The following is a 16,445-nucleotide window of genomic DNA, read 5'->3' as shown; positions in this document are numbered from 1 at the left end:
AAATAGAGAAGGTAACAGGTTCCTGGGGAGCCTGTGTTTCTTAATCTTGAAACTGTCAGGTTCCCAACATTTTCAGTGTAATCAAGAATTCACAGGATTCCCTTTGACTCTTTAGAACATACCAGCAAAAGGTATGGTCTAAGTAGTGTTTTTTTATTTTAAATACCACATTGTAAGCTCCTTGAGGACAGGAACAAATGTCTTATTGATATTTGATCTGTCCTCTCCTATAAATGAGCACAAGGCTCTTTGCATATATTAATACACCAAGACTTGAGATTTCATGGTATAAAAGACTGAACTGGGCCATAGGGACACAGAGTGCATATTGAAGGGATATAGATAGGTATGATCTAAACTGACTCTCCCATGCCTCTGGGATTTGCACCTTTGTGGAGAGTAGGAAAAGGGTGATAACCAGGCAACCTAGTTTTTTAGTCTCTGGTCTTCAAGAGGAGTATTGGCCTTCTTACTCTTGAAGATCATTCCACTTGTCCAGTCCCCTTTTCCCATGGTGAGTTCCTCCCAGAATATCCATTTAGCAGAAGTGTACAGGTCAGTCAAGCTCACTCTTTCACTGATTTCCAGGCTTTTCTTCTTGACTCTCCAGCATTCTCAGTGCCTCACTAGCCTTCATTTTAGCTGCTTTTATTTATGGTCCTCCCTCATTAGACAGTAAGCACCCTGAGGGCAGGGATGATTTTTCCCCCTTATAGTTGCATTTCTAGCACTTAGCACAGGGCCTGAAACATATTAAATGCTTTCAAAATGTTTGTTGATTTGACAAATCAAATATTTGTGCTCTAGGGGTATGTTACTTTCCAGGGTCCAGGATGAGAGCCATTTTCCCTGGTCACTCTGCATAGGAAGTAGTCTAACTCCAGACCAGGAGGCTTACTCATGGTCATTTTGGTTCCCCTTTCACCAAACATTTATTACATTAAGACAATCGTGGAAAGTAAGCAAACATACAATATCAAAGCAAATAGTAAAAGAGAAACTAGGGAGAAGTCATACAGATTAGTTTAGGAGATAGACTACCCAAGAGTAAATGGGTTCAGTGCAGCTAGGTGGTGCAGTTGATAAAGCACCAGCCCTGGATTCAGGAGGACTTGAGTTCAAATCTAGCCTCAGACACTTGACACTTACTAGCTGTGTGACCCTGGGCAAGTCACTTAACCCACATTGCCTCCCCACAAACAACAACAACAAAAATGAGAGTAAATGGGCTCTGTGACTTGGGAGCAAGATGAAGTCTCAGCTCCACTAAGAAGAGAACCATCTCACCCAAGTCATTTCATGAGCTTATGGGGGTGTAGACACTGGGAATCAAGGGCATAATGGGTAGCTGGCTATCCCCACATACCCATGGCTCTAAGGAGGTCTCCTACCTGCCATTCAGAGAGTCTGTATCTCCTCTCACCTTTCTCCACTACTCAGGAGTCATATTTCCCTGCATGGTTGCAGTATCACAAAGCTGTCATGTGGGGGATTGCCAAGCCCACATGGATAAAGGGCTAAAATGGGTACATTCCTACTGTGGAAACTGATTACATTCTGTAAACTGTTTGTAACCTATAGTTTTAGACAGAATAAATTATATGCCCATGACCTCACACCTAGCAAATGTGAAGGGGGAGACCTGAATCAAAGTCTTCCTGCTTCCAAGCCCTGTTTTGTTTGTGAGTGTGAAATGTGCTGGAATGATAGGTAGAGTGCCTACTGAAGGGGTCAGGGTAGAGTTAACAGTTAGAAGGGATATATATGCACGAAAACAGTTTGACCCCTTAGAGGTGCCGTGATTGAGTTCATCCACCAAAGGACTCTTTAATCAGAGAAATACATTTAAGTCATAAATCATTTGAAAAGGAGTCATAAAGCATAAGGCTAAACTATGTTTGTTTACTGTCTGTTGTTCTCTTCCTAAAAACTTTGCTATTTGTGTAGAGTAGAGGACATAATTAGGAGAGTGGAGTGGGTCTTCTTTTCTTCCATCATCTTCTCCTAATTTTGTCATTTAATTTGATTCCCTCATTTCATAGTTTTGTCAAATGACAATCCTTCTAGGCTAAAAATGTCCAGGCCCAGCTTAGGTGACATTATTATTAGAAATCTTCCATAATACACCTCACTCCCACAACCCTACACTCAAATTCTTCTCCAATACCTCATCAGGGCTAGAACTAGGTTCTTATATTGTTGTTGCGTCGTTTCAGTCATGACTGACTCTTTGTGATCCCATTTGGGATTTTCTTGGCAAAGATACTGGAGTGGTTTGGCATTTCCTTCTGCAGCTCATTTTACAGATGAGAAAACTGAGGCAAATAGGGTTAAGTGACTTGCCCAGGGTCACACAGCTAGTAAGTGTCTGATACCAGATTTGAACTCAGGAAGATGAGTCTTCCTGACTCCAAGCCCAGCACTCTATCCACTGTACCACCTAGGTGCACCTTAGGTTCTTGTAGGCACCTCTGGCAGATCCAAATAAGTGGAAACAGCTTTGAAGACAGACCTATTGATAGATGATATGTCTGTCATTGAAGATAGATTTCTTGGTTTCATTAACATGACTTAAAATTATTTCAATATTTCAAAGAGTCATGATTTCATTTATGTGGGTACTCGCTACTAATGGGAAACAATGTCTTTTAAATGGTCTTCCTGACTCAATGTAGCTGATAAAAAATCAATACCTAATAGCCAGCCCTCTGGTGGTCATAATCCCTACAGAGTTAAGCCATTCCAGGACAAGAGACAATCTTGGACTCCCTGGCTTCACTGGAGGGTCAGCTCACACACCACCTCCTACAGGAAGCCTTTCTTGATCCTTGAAGTTATTACTTCTCTTTCACAGCCAAACAGCAATTCTCTCGTAGTCAACCATCATTTAAGCACTTACTAGAGGTAATGCCACAACTGTAAAATGGGGATGATGATAATAACTTAGCACAGTGCCTGACATATAGTAAGTGCTTCATAAATGTTTATTCCTTTGTTCCCTTCCTTTCTACTTTCTTACTGTGTGCAGGCACTGTGATTTTCCTATTCAAACTGCCAAGGATATATTTGTCTGTTTACAAGGTGTTATCTAACCAGTAGAATGTAAGCTCCTAGAAGGTAAGATTCTTTTCTTTTTGTTTTTGAATCTCATGCCTAATATAGTGCCTTACACGCAGTAATTTTTTTTGGTGAGGCAATTGGGGTTAAGTGACTTGCCCAGGGTCATACAGCTAGTAAGTGTCAAGCATCTGAGGCCGGACTTGAACTCAGGTATTCCTGACTCCGGGGCTGGTGCTCTATCCACTGTGCCACCTAGCTGCCCCATGCAGTAAATTTTAATGAGTACTTGTTGGATTGTATTTGACAGATCCATACTCACCTTTATGGCTTGTTAGATACTACTTAAACTTGATACTCCTCTGGCTTAGGTTTGAAGAACCCACAGGTACCTCTATGGAAGGAGAAAGCACGGGAGTAGGGCTGTGATGAAGTCCTTTATTGACATAGCTCACTCTTTTATAGCTAGCATTTATACATCACTCCAAGATTTGCAAAGAGCTTTACATTTGTTATCTCATCTGGTCCTCTCAACAACCAGTGATGAAGGTCCCCATTTACAAAGAAGCCTTGGTGACTTAGTGTCTGAGGAAAGATTCTAACTCAAGCCTTCCTTGATTCCAAATACAGCACTCTATCCACTACTTCAATAATTGCCTTTTGCCCCTCTCTTTGTGTAGCCAGAGAATTAGAATCCTTTCATACCAAAATACTTAATTTCCATCTCCAATCTTTGTTAAGAGGAAATTATGAATACAAAGATAAATGGCAGCCAAGTTAAGGATGGTGCCTTTCATCAGTCCAAGAGGTGATGCTATCACTGTTTCCAGTATAAAGAGTCAGGAAAATCATGAAACAAGACATTTCAATTTTTCCTAGCCAGGCCTTCACAGTCTTACTTTGTTTTGTTTGAAATCCCAGAGAATCATTTATGTCTCTAGCTCAATGAATAATTGAGCAATGACTATAAAACAACGGGCTATCTTGACATGGGGTAATGAAATTGATGCTTATCCTAACTTTAAGTTTGTCTAGACATTTTACAGGGCACTCCAGGTCCCACTTTATCTAGTTGTCCCCAGCAAACTCACCTACCTTAGTGTGCAGTGATATAGTTCAATATGGTTAATTTGACATTAGATGACACCAGGACCTTGTAGTGAGAAAGTAAGGAAAAAGGTGTGGGGTTGGTAATGGGGGATCTTCATAACTCCAGAATACATGATATAGGTAGATGTTGTTCTGGAATAGCTTGGTGGTTATGGGCTACAATAAGGTATAAACCATACTTCACAGAGAATCTAAGATTATAGTTGTGTCTGCTCTCAATTGTCTACAAAATAAAATCTAGACTCCTTGGCAATGCAATCAAGGTCCTTTAAGATCTGGCACCTGTCTGTCTTTTCACTCTTATCTCATATTCCTCCATATCAAGGAATTCTGCACTCCAGGAAACTGGGCTAATTTTCATTCTCATCCACATCCCCTACCAACCTTCCTCTGTACCTTCTAGCTGTAGAATACCCTCCCCCTTCCATGTCAAGTCTCCATCTCTGCTTACTGATATTCTACCCTTCCCTCAATACCTAGTGAATAATGGATCTCTCGAAGTGGTAACATTATTCTACATATTTCCATTGGGCTGGAACCAATGACCATAATTTACATAATTATTACTTTAGATCATAAAAATTTGAATACATTGGACCACTTCAGGAGATTCATTATTGACACTAATAGGGGCCTAGTTGTACTTACCACACTAATAAGGCACTAGCTGTACTTAGTACATTATCTATGAGGTCTTCCCTGATTTCTCCAATTGAAAAAGACTTTTCCTTCTAAGCTCTCACTTTATACCTTTCTTGTGCACTCACTGTGTTAAATTTTGCATTATCTATTTGTGCCTTATCACCCCCCCTCCCCCGACACTAACATGTAAGTTTTAGGAGAGTGGGGATGATATGCTATTGACTCTAATTTGAAGAAGTGGGAAAGACTATCAGATATGGAGTTACTGGACCTGAATTTGATTTTTAATTCTGCTGCTTTACTACCTATCAACCTTCGAGCAAATCCCTCATTGTCCCTGGGTCTCAGTTTTTCCAATTATAAAATGAGAGGCTGAACTATATGGGGGGGGGGTTCAAACTCAAATGGAAATAGTGATCCATATTTGACTTCAAAAACCACAAATTAACATTATCTATATGTTCTACTTTATTTTTATTTTGTTAAACACTTCCCAATTGCATTTACACTTTGTTTTATTTGTTTGTTTAGGTTTTGGGGGGGCAATGAGGGTTAAGTGACTTGCCCACAGTTGCACAGCTAGTAAGTGTCAAGTGTCTGAGGCCGGATTTGAACTCAGGTCCTCCTGAATCCAGGGCCAGTGTTCCAATTGCATTTTATTATGGTTGGGCAGCAAAACACAGCTTGAGGTTTACCTTTTGAGGTATCACTAGAGAACCTCAAAATTCCCTGCCAGATTACAGTCTGATTCTATGAGCCTATGATCTTTGGATATCCCCTAGATCCTACCACAGTATTCTGAATATATTAGGTACTGAATAAATGTTGGACTAAATTGCTTTAGTACAGGGTGTCTGCCTTAGCAACTTGTACTGGGAAACTATCTGCTACCTAAGGCACAACATTCACCAAGTTAGTATGACCTATGCTATTCTATGAAGCAATAGACTTTCACTTGGTCTTTAAAAATATGGTCATTTTATAAGGCATCTTCATATATCTTCCTGGGATGTATTTTCTATAAGCACATTTGAAGCTTCCACCTTTCCTAACCAATTAAGAACACACAAAAGGCATCAAGTACAGAATACATTTTAATGAAATATCCACAAGAGGTTTCATACTTATTTATACATATGAAAGTCAAGCAATATCAACATGAAGGCTTTCATTCGATTTTCATGAGCTGTGTTTATTCCCATAAACTCATCCAGATGAAATTGAGGCGATCAGAAATTGTGTAATTTGTAGTTTTGTGATATCAGCAAGAAATGGACCTATTTTATTACATGAGGAACATTCTGTAATGTCAGTGAGCTGGAAAGTTACTTCAAGTTTTTCACAGTACCTCAGGTTTGGGAGGAAGTTCAGGGGCCATATGGTCCAAACCATACATGAAAGAGGATTGTTTCTTTAATACACCTGACAAGCAGTCAGCCAGCCTTTGCTGGGAGGTCTACACTGAGGAGAAACTCCCTACTTTCAGAGGAAATCCATTCTATTCTTGGATGGTTCTCTTTGGTACGATGGTTCTCCTTATATTAAGAGGCAGGTAGGTGAAGCAGTGGATAGAGTTCTGGGCCTGGACTCAGGAAGACCTGAGTTTGAATCCTGCCTCAGACACTCACTAACTGAATGACCCTGGGCAAGCAACTTAACCCTGTTTGCCTCAGTTTCCTCATCTGTAAAATGAACTGCAGAAGGAAATGGCAAACCACCCCAGTTTTTGCCAAGATCATGAAGACTGAAAAACAACAATAAAAAACAAACCTTATATCAAAACTCAATTCTGGTCTGGCAACTCAATATCACAGATTTGAACCAAGAAGAGAATTAAATCAAATCCAACCTCTCCATTTTACAGATGAGAAAACTGAAGCACATAGTGATTGCAACTTATCCAGGGTCATACAGGTCCTGCACAAATGTCATAGGCTGAATCCACCAAGCCATACAGCTATTTCACCTATTGCCCCCACTTCTCTCTGCTGGGATGCTGAACAAACCCCACCCATCTTTCACATGTCAGACTTTCAAATGCTTGAAGAAAGCTAAAATGCTTCTTTTCTCTAGACTAATATTCCTAGCTCCTTCAACTGACCCTCAAACAGCATGACCCTGAAGCTTTTCACCATGCAGATTACTATCCTCTGGACTTATCCCTAGCTTCTTGCTGTCCTTCATAAAATGTGGCACCCAGTTGGGTAGAGGGATAGGGACTAGATTTATGATTTTATTAATATGGAACTTCCAGATGGGAAAACTTCTTCTATAATGTAAGTCGGCACCATCTCTGTATCTTATTGTCACAAGAGTTGCCTAGAGCAAAGGGCAAATGACTTTTCCAGAGTCAGACTGCTAGGATGTATCAGAGGCAGGACTAGAACTCAAGTCTTCTTGGCTCCAAGGCCAGTTCTGTCTCCAACACTCAGCACTGCCTTTCATGGCACCCAGAAATGAACTGAACAAAATGCTCTAGGAGGGCTCTGACCAGGGTAGAGTACAATATGATTATGGAGGCCACCTGCCCTCTCTTAAGGTTGCCCAATTGCATTAGCTTTCCTGCCTCTGTATCCAAGTCTTGACTGATATTTTGTTTAGAGCCCACTAACCCCACCCCCTACCCCATCCCCATTCAGAGGAACTGCAATCTAAGCCATCCCACCTCCATCCTGTCTTTGCAAAGTAATGCGTTTTCACTCCACGTTGTGTTTTCTGTCGTGTTTCAGCAGGCTTTACAATATGCTTATCTCTGTTTGTGGCATGCAGAATGAGAAGGTGTGGGCAGGTTGAGATCTGCACAGCTAGAGGAAGCACCCCTGACAATGAGATCCATCAAAATGCTCCCATGTGCCTCTGCCTCTCTTTGTCATCACTGCGTAAATGATCTAAACAGAAGAACCAAGAAGTTTGTCATCTGATTCCCTTGTATAAGGCACTCTTGCTCCTCCAGGTTTTGGCTTCAAGCAGACAAAGTGCAGTATTAAATTTTTTGACAATGACAAAGTGAACCAGACTGTCACTATGCACACATCCCTTTAAATGGGATTTATTATTTGAGGTTGCTATTGTGCTATTTGGATGGAAAGCGACTGCCTATATAGTTGGCCTAAAGAACTGGAAAGACGGAATGCCCCCGGTTGGTGGAATCAAAGTATCCAAGTCTAGGTGTATTATTTTGCCCAACAGGTATGGTGGGGACCAATATGGGGGTATTCTCAGGTCACTGAGTTGTATCACTGTTGCTTTTTATAAATGCTACAGCACACAGATATAGAGAAGCAGCAACCTTCAGAAGCTGGTACTGTTTAATGGTAAAAAATAAACCAATAAAACTACATCCATACTCATTTTAGAAACATATTTCCATATTAATGCTCAGGTTCATAAGAGGCCATGAATAATTTACCTGATGGAAAAGTTTTAGAAGCTAAACTTTCATTTGTTCAAATGTCCTAAGTGGACTTTTATTGGCTTGTGGTTTCTACTAATGGGTGGATAACTAGCATCACAGTAATCAAAATGAATACAAAAGAAATCTGAACTCCCAGCAACCAAAGATGTGAAAAGCCATTTTCTTGGGCAAAAACAGAGAATCAATCCCACCATTCCTTGTCTACCCAGCAAATGTTCTGTAAAAAAAACCCTCTTTGCCAAAAAGTCGCATTTGAATCAATGGCATCTGATAACAATTACTTTCTACTCATCGTTTGGCTCCTTAATTTCCAGGCCTCCATAATCAACTTCATGTAGACAAATTACGTTATTAAATGTACCCTGTCTTAATAGCATCCAACTTCCCCACCCACTCCCAAACATTTTTTGCTGAAGCTATTCTCAAGAGCCAAGAGTGTAACCACACAATGGAAGCAGTTGTTGGGACTAGTTGGAGGCAATGCTGTACCAAGAGATGATCGTTTGTTGCTGTGTGAATGGCCTCCAGCAATTCACTCTCCAGCTTCCCATGAGTCAGAAGAATGTCTAATTAAGGTTCAGAAGAGTTTTCCCATATTGAATTTAAACAGAAGTTTGGGGACTTTCATGTATGCATATTTTATGTCTTTTAAATTCTACTTATCCTTAAAATGGAAAAACAACCAAAAAAAAGGTAATAGCTCAGTGAGGATGGATATAATGTCTAAAGTAGGATTCATGGGATTAATCACCTTCAGAACCAAATATAAAATCCTGCTTGGCTTTTTTGTTTTTGTTTGTTTGTTTTGGTGAGGCAATTGGAGTTAAGTGACTTGCCCAGGGTCACACAGCCAGTAAGTGTCAAGTGTCTGAGGCCGGATTTGAACTCAGGTCCGGTGCTCTATCCACTGCGCCACCTAGCTGCCCCTCTGCTTGGCTTTTAAAGCCATTCATAACCTGTCCCCTTCTTACCTTTCCAATCTCCTTACACTTTACTCCCCATCCCCATCACCACCAGTACTATTTAAACCACTAACACTGACTGCCTTAGTATTTCTCAAATAACATTTTCTATTTCCTGACACCAGACATTTTCTCTGACTGTCCCCCGTTCTTGGAATGTAGTCTCTGCCTCCTAGCCTCTTTCAAGTATCAGCTAATGTGTCTACTTCCACAATAATCCTTGTCCCCCAATTTTCCTTCATCCTTATGGCTTCCATCTGATAGTATTTCCAATTTATCCTGTGACGATCCCATTTGTGCACAGTTCTTTGTATGCTGGTTCTCTCGTTAGACTGTTAGCTTCTTGAGGGAAGGGACTGTTTTCCCCCTTTCTTTGTGTCCTCAACACTTAGCACAGTGCCTGGCACATAGTAATAAATGCTTGTTGACCTGACCTGAAAAATCTCAGAATTGAGAGAGCCCTCAGGGGACATCTAATCTAATTCATATCTGCTTTGGGTATGAATGTGTCAATATGGTCATCCAGGCTCCACCTGAAGACTTCCAGGGATAAAAGAACATAGTATCTACCAAGGCAATGCAATCCATTTCACCTTTGCATAATTCTAATGATTTGGAAGTTTTTCCTTATTATTGAGTTGAAATTTCCCTCTGCACCTTCCTTTCACCAACTGCTACTAGCAAGACCTTCTAAGACCCCTACCTTCCTTCAAAGGTTCATTTTCAGTGCCATATTTTTCAAGAAGATTTTCCTGATTTCTCAGATTGCCAGCACCTCTCTTCAAATAACTGTGTACATGCTGTAGCTACCTGTCTGTGAATGTATTTAATCTCCCTAGTAGAATGTAAGTCCCTTGAGGGCAGTTCCTGTATCCCTTCTATATATTTGCATACCCACTTAGTGCTTATTGACTGAGGCCCAACAAAACACATCTAAACTCTTTTCTATCCGACAGTCAATCTGGTAATGAGTTATAATTATGCAAAATAGGCAGCAGCTCCACCGTCTGATAAACTAACCATTTCATTTTCATCTGTAATATGGAGGCCAAAATAGTCCTGCTTTTCTTACAATAAACCCAAAGCCAGTCAAGTGTAGACTTGTTGATACCCAAAACACCGTAAGTAGCAACTGTTCCTTTAACTCCAAGCATTGCCTTCTTCTCTTGAGAGCCTACCTAAAAATGAAAATAATCCTAGGAGAAATGCAATGTGAAGTTCCTAATATGTGAGTGAAAATGGACTTACATTATTTACCCGTAAACCCCAAATCCTCTTCTCCCCACCCCCACCCCCCAAGAAAGCCAAGGCACTTAAGCTGGGTTGGCCACCAGGCAGTAGATGTTCCCAACACACTTGAGGCTACCTGTGTGGCTCCTGCTATTTTAGAAGCTTTATCTTTAAACAAAGGAAAGATAGCAAACCAGGCAAAAGCTGCCCATCACTTATTCCAGTGCCTGGCATGAAGTAGGCCTCAATTAATGCTGATTTAATGACTGATTGCCTGAGTGGTGAGAGGGGATGGAAAGGAGGAGAGTTATTCCTGTTTGGCTTTTTCTGTGTATTTCTGTGAGGTCCTAAATTATCTGCATCTCTCCGGGAGTCTTCTGGGTTGGGCAGTGCTGTGAGCTGTCCAAGGTCTGACACACAGGTCTTGGTGAAGAATTCCTGTCCCAAGGTCAGCTAGTTAGCTACATCCCAGGAGAATCTCTAAGCCCTTCCCTTATTCTCTCAGGCATTATATATAGTCAGAGGTCAGAGGACCCTAACTGTAGAGGGGGTAATATGAAGGCACTTGGTTGCTTGGTGAAAGAGATGCTGAAAGAGGGAAGGGGAGAGCTAGGCATGAACAACAATAATAAAAATCTGCCTTGCATGGTAAATTTCACTGACCACTAATTATGGATTTTTAAAGGTTTTGTGAAATATAACTGGGTGTATTATATGGGATCTTAAACATTTATTTCAAAGTCCTTAATATTCAGGATGTGGATAGAGTGAATAAATAAGGTAAATATACACCTATCTTTAAAAATGCTCTATTTCAAAGATATTTTAAAAATACTGTCAATGTTATATTATCAAAAGTATGTATATTACCAAGTAATTATTATATGGAGTAAAGGTAGTGAAGATAAAAATGAAAATTCACCTACTTATTGACTTCAACCTCCCTACCTCTAAGGAAAATCCAATCTTGGCCACTAGGTTGGAGAATTGTTATTGTTGTTGTTAATAATAGTTAAGAAGCAGTGTGGTGTAGTGGATAGAAAGCTGGCCTCAGAGCCAGGAAGACGTGAGTTCAAGTGGAATCTGTGACTCATACTGGGTATGTGACCCTGAGCAAGTGACTCAACTTCTCTTTTCTAGGTGACCATCTAAGATTATTCCAGTGAAATCACAGTAACATAGGCATTTGTCCTTCAAAAGAAGATATTGAATATCTATAATGCTAACCTATGGTGTGTGTGTGTGTGTGTGTGTGTGTGTGTGTGTGTGTGTGTGTGTGTGTGTGCGCGCATGCACTCAGGGCAATGACTTGCCCAGGGTCACACAGCTAGTAAGTGTCAAGTGTCTGAGGCTGGATTTGAATTTAGGTCCTCCTGAATCCAGGGCTGGTGCTTTATCTACTGTGCCACCTGCTAACCAGTTTTTAAGTAATTTATATACTGACCAATAGTCAATCAGTTATTAAAGAATTACTACTTCTCTCCTCCACCAAATGGGTTGAGACTGGACCTATGATTTCATTGACATGGGTAACACCCCAATATGTAAGCTTCCTCCACCAATGTATAGGGGTACATTCTCTGAAATTAACAGTCTTAGAAAGCTGCCTGAAGCACGAAGAGCTTAAAGATCAGTTCTCTCTCCACTCTCTCCACTCTCTTTTAACCATTATTAACTGACATAATGTCTTCAAACTAGTGTAAAAGACTGAATTTTTCATCAGAAGGAAGAGGAAGGAGTAAATAAATAAGGTGGATTTCTTCAGGTTCTCCAAATGAAAGTCACCAAAATGTAATGCAGATCATTTGAGTTCAAACGCAGCCTTAGAGATTACACATAAAACTGAAATTCAGGTAGAAGTAAATCCCAATGGTACTAAAATATCAGGCAATATATTAGTTCAGGCAAAATCCCAAATATGAATGAGGAGGAAGCATTATGGCTGGTGTTATTACTGTTGTTCAGTCACATCCATTGTGTCCGACTCTTTGTGACTCCATTTGGGGTTTTCTTGGCAAAGATACTGGAGTGGTTTGCCATTTCTTTCTGTTCGTTTTAGAGTTCATTTTACAGATGAGGAAACTGAGACATACAGGGTCAAGTGACTTGTCCAGGGTCACACATCAGGTAGGCTTCTGAGGCCACATTTGAACCCAAGTCTTCTTGACTCCAGGCCCAGCACTCTATCTGCTACTCCACCTTGCTACCTGGATGGCTGATGTAGAGCCATATAATTTGAATAACCTGAGTTATTTTAAAATCAGAAAATCACAAAAATGGTACTTTGGGCTATTGCCAAATAACATAGGTAATAGTTCTTCATTTACATCACACTCAAATGCCTTATAGTGTGTGTGTGTGGGGGGAGATCATGCTTGGTATTTCTCTAGCCACTGAAATGGTTCAGACATTTCATTAGTTTAAAAAAACAACCACCATAGTTTGGACAACTACTCTGTGCAAGGCACCGTTTAGATGCCAGGAAGTGGGGAACAAAATGTTTAAACAACATCCCTGCTCAGTCAAACACACCCAATCTTACTGAGAAGATACCATTGTTACTGACTGGTAGTCTGAGGGCCCAGGGTGAAATCCCTGCTTTGTTATTTAATATATAACCACAGACCATTTCTCTCTGAGCAAACCATTTCCTGATCTTTGAAATGGTGGTAGCAATTCTTATGCAATCCACCTGGAAAGATTCATGTGAGGATCTAAAGGGCTTTGTAACTGGACAGTAGCAAAGAAATGCCAACCAGGAATATTATTACTCACTGCCTTTATTGCATATTCTAGCTAGTTGGTTTGTACCTTAGCTCTGTGGACCCAATTCTAGGCTACTCACTGAAAAAGGACCATTTCCACCCATTTGACTAATACTAGAAGCAGCAAGGCATATTACATTAGGTTGGAGCTCGAAAACATTAGCTTTCCTTCCCATAAATCGAAGGAGAAAATGTCACTGTAATTGAATTAATGACATGCACAACTCAAAATAAAGAATGAATCCATTATGACCCTCTGGGAAGTATGTCTCTGTGTATAAAATATGTATACACAATATGTGTGTATATAAACACATATATAAACTTAGAAAGACAGGAAAGAATCAAGCCAACTTACAATGTAGTGTTCAACATTTGGGAGATCATTGACCACTTTCTTCTTTGGAAAATGACACTGTCATTGGAAATGACAGGTACCCAAGAACTATAATCCCCTGAGGGAAAACTGGACTGCCACCATCAAACAGGCACTACTCTGAAGAGCTCGTGAGAGTATTTCCATATTCTGTTGAAACACAAGCTACGAGTGGCCCTGTCTCTTGGTGAAGAATGCATTAGAAATGTTTCCATTAGTACTTAACTTCCCCCCCCCAATTTAAAATTTGGTGGGAACCCCCATAAAATCAAAGACTTGGGAGGAAAAAGGGGAAACAAGTGGTTGAGAAATTAGCCCCAATGTCCTTTTTGTTCCCTGAAACATGAGAAAAGGGTTGCTGAAGAGGGTTTTAAATTAATGGAGTATTCTTATTCACTAAGAAAATGTAATGCCCTCTCAAATAAGAAGCCCCTGTGTAAAATCAAGATAACTTGGTTCCTGAACTCCACCAAATATTTCTAACATGTGTCAATGCCTCAATGTGTGAAAAGAATAAAGACAAAAAAAACCCTCTCAATATGAAAGAAAGCACCAGCTTCTTGCAATGTTATTGAATGCTAACAGCAACCAATTCTTTGGGCCTTGGCTGTGAGCAAGTACTGGTGCAGCCCTGGCCAGATGGCATTTTAAAATCAAATCTCACCCTATTTGTCTCTCAGCGTTGACCTATATTGTATCTGAAGCATTCCCTGCAATTTTCACATGTTGTTGTGGCTTTTTAAATAGTCACTGTCCCTTTAACACACAACCAAAACAATCTCTTAATTGCTTTTAATGAAACTAAAAAATAGCTGAATTTGGAGGGCAACGTTTCTATTTAAAAGACTCACAACACAGCAAGCACCGCACACAGAGTATAGCTTTCCAAATATACTCCATTCATTCCAACACTTACCAAACCAACAAAACACAGACCCACACCCCCCATCTGTATTCATTCACTCTCCTCTCCCATTCCGCATGACTCACTAGCCAGCATTGTAAAAGTAACCGAGATCTGAGTACACTCGTGTACTCCCCCTGCCCCCATTTATTGGGCCCCCAAACTGCTCCTGAGCAGCCAAGAAGCTACTTGATCCCTGCTTCATTGTGACAAATGGGAGCATCTCCCTCAAGTCCCTCTCCCATCATTCCACCAGCCTGCCTGCTTGCCACGCCTTAGAGCACACCGCACACAGGGGCTCTTCTCTCCCTGACAAACAGCTGGGAGTTATATTTTCTTTTTCTTTTCTCTCTGGCTCTCTCTGCAAAACAAACAAACAAAAATGCATGTGTGTGGGAGGTGGGGTGGGATGGAGTGGGGCGGTTTTCACGCACCCTGCCCAGTCCTGCAAGAAAGCAGAAATAACACTTCTAGCATCCGAACAGCATGCAACCCTTAGCAAATAGTCAGGGGATAATGACAATGAACTTCTCCGTGTGTGTCTCTCTCTGCTAGGTCTGTGTGTGTTTCTGTCTCATACACACTCTCTCCCAGAAATGGGAAGTTCCCAACTAGTGCAGGAGCCAATTCTTCCTAGATATTGGGCAAATGCGGCTGGTAAGTGGCGGGCGCGCGGGGAGGGGCGCCCCAACCTGCGAAGCCCTCCCTCCTCTGTCAGCTCAGCTCAGCTCAGCTCTGCCCTGCCCTGCCCTGCCCTGCCCTGCGTGCCCGCACACCCCCAGCCTCTGGCAGCCCCGGCGCGCCTCCCTACCTCCTTCCTCCGGCTCACCGCCCCGGGTCTGGTGAGGAGAGCTGTCTCCTCGCACACCACGGCCACGTCCTCCACGAACACGCAGTCGGGCAGGCTCTCGTCTGCCGGCAGCTCCACCACTTGCAGCCCCAGTTTGTTCTTGAGCACCCCCACGTAGAGCTGGTGCTCCCGCTCGGCCCGGGCGAAATCCACCTCGTCGCCCTTGTGGCGCCGGAGCGCGTGCTGGCACAGGGACTCGGGCAGTCCGCGCACCACGGCGTGGGTAACCCGGCCGAAGGTGGAGAGGTGGCCGAGCGCGGCCATGGCCAGCGGCGGCGGCAGCGGCTGGGGCCGGGGAGGCGAGGAAGGGTTGGCCGGGCGCGGCGCGGCGCTGCGTTGTGCCGTGCGGTGACAGGCGGCCCCCCCGGGAAGGGTAGCGGCGACCACGTAACCGCGGCTCCTTCTCCTGGCAGCCGATGAATGTAGTGCAAAAAAAGCTTCCTGCTCGCGACCAAAAACCTGCCCGGGCTCACTGAGCATGCCCAGTGCTCCAGGCTGGAGCCACGCACGGGAGTTTCCATGTGCGGATTCCAGGGCTCCCGGTTTTCGCCGCAGCCAAGGAAAGGGGGGTGGGGTTGGGGTGTGTGTGTGCGGGGTACCGGGGCAGCCTCCCGGAGAGGAAGCGCCCATCCCGGGCCAGTGGGACAGGTAGTAGGGACCCAGGGGAAGCGCTGTCCTGACTTCACCTGTGCCCCCCTGCCTTAGAGTGGGGCACATGTTATCTTCCCTTGAGTAACTATTGCCAGGGACGTGGCCTGATAGAGATGCTTGTTTTTCCAGCCTCGCGTTGTGTAGGCAGGGAGCAAAGGCCAATATCTCACGTGCCCCGTTTCCCCAGGGGGCCTGTTTGCTTAAAACCACCCAAATAGAACCCAGCGTGACGACTAGCCTTTTCTTGCCACGAAGTTGTTTTGGCTGCCTCTCCATAAAGAAATCTCTCCTATACTTTACCTTCCAACATGCTTGTTGATTTTGGGAATGGGTTGGGGATGTGAAGAGAGTGACCCTCATGTGGTATAGTGGAAAGAGAGAGAGCTGACCCTTGGAGTCAAGAAGATCTGGGTTCAAGTCCAAACTGTCAGCGTGTGGCCCCGGGCAAGGCGTTTAAGCACCATCTGCACCCCTATCCCCTAG

General features: G+C 42.6%; 1 protein-coding gene across 1 annotated transcript in view; it reads right to left on the bottom strand.

Annotated features, from left to right (window-relative positions):
• DDAH1 (dimethylarginine dimethylaminohydrolase 1) overlaps positions 1-15,801 on the bottom strand; it is a 207,654-nt gene extending 191,853 nt beyond the window's left edge. The window contains exon 1 of the mRNA XM_044001947.1: positions 15,273-15,801. Within this exon, the coding sequence (XP_043857882.1) occupies positions 15,273-15,791 (519 nt within the window). The 5' untranslated portion in view covers positions 15,792-15,801. The remainder of the gene's footprint in view (positions 1-15,272) is intronic.
• Between the last annotated feature and the right edge of the window lie 644 nt (positions 15,802-16,445).

The sequence above is a fragment of the Dromiciops gliroides genome, chromosome 4 (genome assembly GCF_019393635.1).
Source record: "Dromiciops gliroides isolate mDroGli1 chromosome 4, mDroGli1.pri, whole genome shotgun sequence".
In the NCBI taxonomy this organism is placed as follows: domain Eukaryota; kingdom Metazoa; phylum Chordata; class Mammalia; order Microbiotheria; family Microbiotheriidae; genus Dromiciops; species Dromiciops gliroides.
Note: the sequence above shows the minus strand (reverse complement) of the source record. Positions and strands in the feature narration are given on the sequence as shown.